The sequence below is a fragment of the Nothoprocta perdicaria genome, unplaced genomic scaffold (assembly GCF_003342845.1).
Source record: "Nothoprocta perdicaria isolate Ctin4 unplaced genomic scaffold, notPer1 scaffold_398, whole genome shotgun sequence".
Taxonomy (NCBI): Eukaryota; Metazoa; Chordata; class Aves; order Tinamiformes; family Tinamidae; genus Nothoprocta; species Nothoprocta perdicaria.
In genome coordinates this window covers 371707-373155 of record NW_020455641.1, presented here as the reverse complement: position 1 = coordinate 373155, position 1449 = coordinate 371707, and the positions used below count along the sequence as shown (strand labels likewise).

The following is a 1449-nucleotide window of genomic DNA, read 5'->3' as shown; positions in this document are numbered from 1 at the left end:
CTGGCCGCCACGCTGCTCACGGGCAGCAGGGTGATGTTGCCGTTGAGCGCCACGGGCACGTTGGCCACGTACTGCGCGCTGCCCGGCAGCCCCACGCCCTGCAGCGGCACGGCCGGCTGCAGCAGGTTGGGCATGGCCAGCAGGTTGCCGGCGCCCGCGCGCCCCGCCAGCAGCTGCTGGTTGGCGCCGGGCACCAGCTGCAGCTGCCCCGCCGCGTCCTGCTGCACGTTGACCTGCGTCGCCGGCGCCGGCGCCGCGGCCGCCGCGAACTGCAGCTGCTGCCCGTCGAGCGTCTGGAACTGCGGGATCACCTGGTACTGGATGTTGGGCAGCACCCCCGGCAGCCCCGCCAGCACCTGCTGGTTCTGCAGGTTGGAGGCGGCCACCACGTAGGGCCCGGCGCTGACGGGGCGGCTCTTGGCGTCGCCGCCGGCATCCTTGGACGGGGTCGGCGTGCCGGAGCCGCCGGCCAGGAGCTGCCAGCCGTTGGGCGAGGGCGCCAGCTGCGCGGCCGCCGCCGACAGGTCCAGCTCGCCCGCGCCGCCCGCCGCGCCCTGCGAGCCCTCCGAATTCTCCGTGGGAGACTCGATGCGGCTGCACGTGGCCGCCAGCAGCGCCAGCGGCGACGGCTGCGACTCCTGCCAACGGGAAGGGACCGGAGAGGAGGAGTCAGAGGCGCCCGGGCCGCCCCGTGGGCCGGCCGCGGAGGGGAAAACAGGGAAGGGGGAAAAAAACAGGGAGAGGCGGGAGGAGCCGGCTGGGAGGGGAGGAGGCTCCTTCCCGGGAAAACCCACCCACCGCCGGAAAAATCCGACTGTCAGGCTGGGAGCCGGGAGCCAAAGGCTCCGGCAGGGCGGAGGAGCCGGGCAAACCCGGGGCCCAAAGAGGGGGAAAGGGCCCTGGGACGCAGCTCTCCGAGGGAGGCGCCGGCGTTTGGGACGCGCGGCTGGGGAAGGCGGCGGGATGGGGAAGCAGATCCCGCTGGGAGCGGGGGCGTCACCTGGGCCTCGGCGCCGCTGCTGGTGCTGCTGGCGTCGCCGTCGCCCTTCTCGGCCTTCACCGGCGCCATCTCCTCGGGGCCCTCCTGGTCTGCGCGGGCGGCGCGGCGGGGCGTCAGACATTGCCGGGAGCCGGCTCCGGCATTCCCGGGAGGCGCCGCGGGCAGCGGCTCCCGCCGCTCCGGGCTTCCGCGGGCCTCCCCTTCACCCCCCACCCCAGGATCCACCCCCAAGGCAGGGGCTTCCCCGGCAGATCCAGCCCACCAGCTTCCCCCGGGATCCCCCTGCTGCTGGACAGGGAGGATTCCCGGGATCCCCTTGTCCACAGACAGGGCAGGATTCCCGGGATCCCCTTGTCCACCGACAGGGCAGGATTCCCAGGATCCTGCTGCCCGGAGCGGGCGGGGGGGCTGCTGCTAACTGCCCCCCCCTGCTCCTGTATCTGCCCCCC

The 1449-nt window shown here is 74.3% G+C and overlaps 1 protein-coding gene across 1 annotated transcript in view; it reads right to left on the bottom strand.

Moving 5' to 3' along the window:
* SP1 (Sp1 transcription factor) overlaps nt 1-1087 on the bottom strand; it is a 12226-nt gene extending 11139 nt beyond the window's left edge. Inside the window, exons 1-2 of the mRNA XM_026045102.1 lie at nt 1001-1087; nt 6-638 (exon numbers count right to left, since the gene is read on the bottom strand). Of these exons, the coding sequence (XP_025900887.1) occupies nt 6-638; nt 1001-1069 (702 nt within the window). The 5' untranslated portion in view covers nt 1070-1087. The remainder of the gene's footprint in view (nt 1-5; nt 639-1000) is intronic.
* Between the last annotated feature and the right edge of the window lie 362 nt (nt 1088-1449).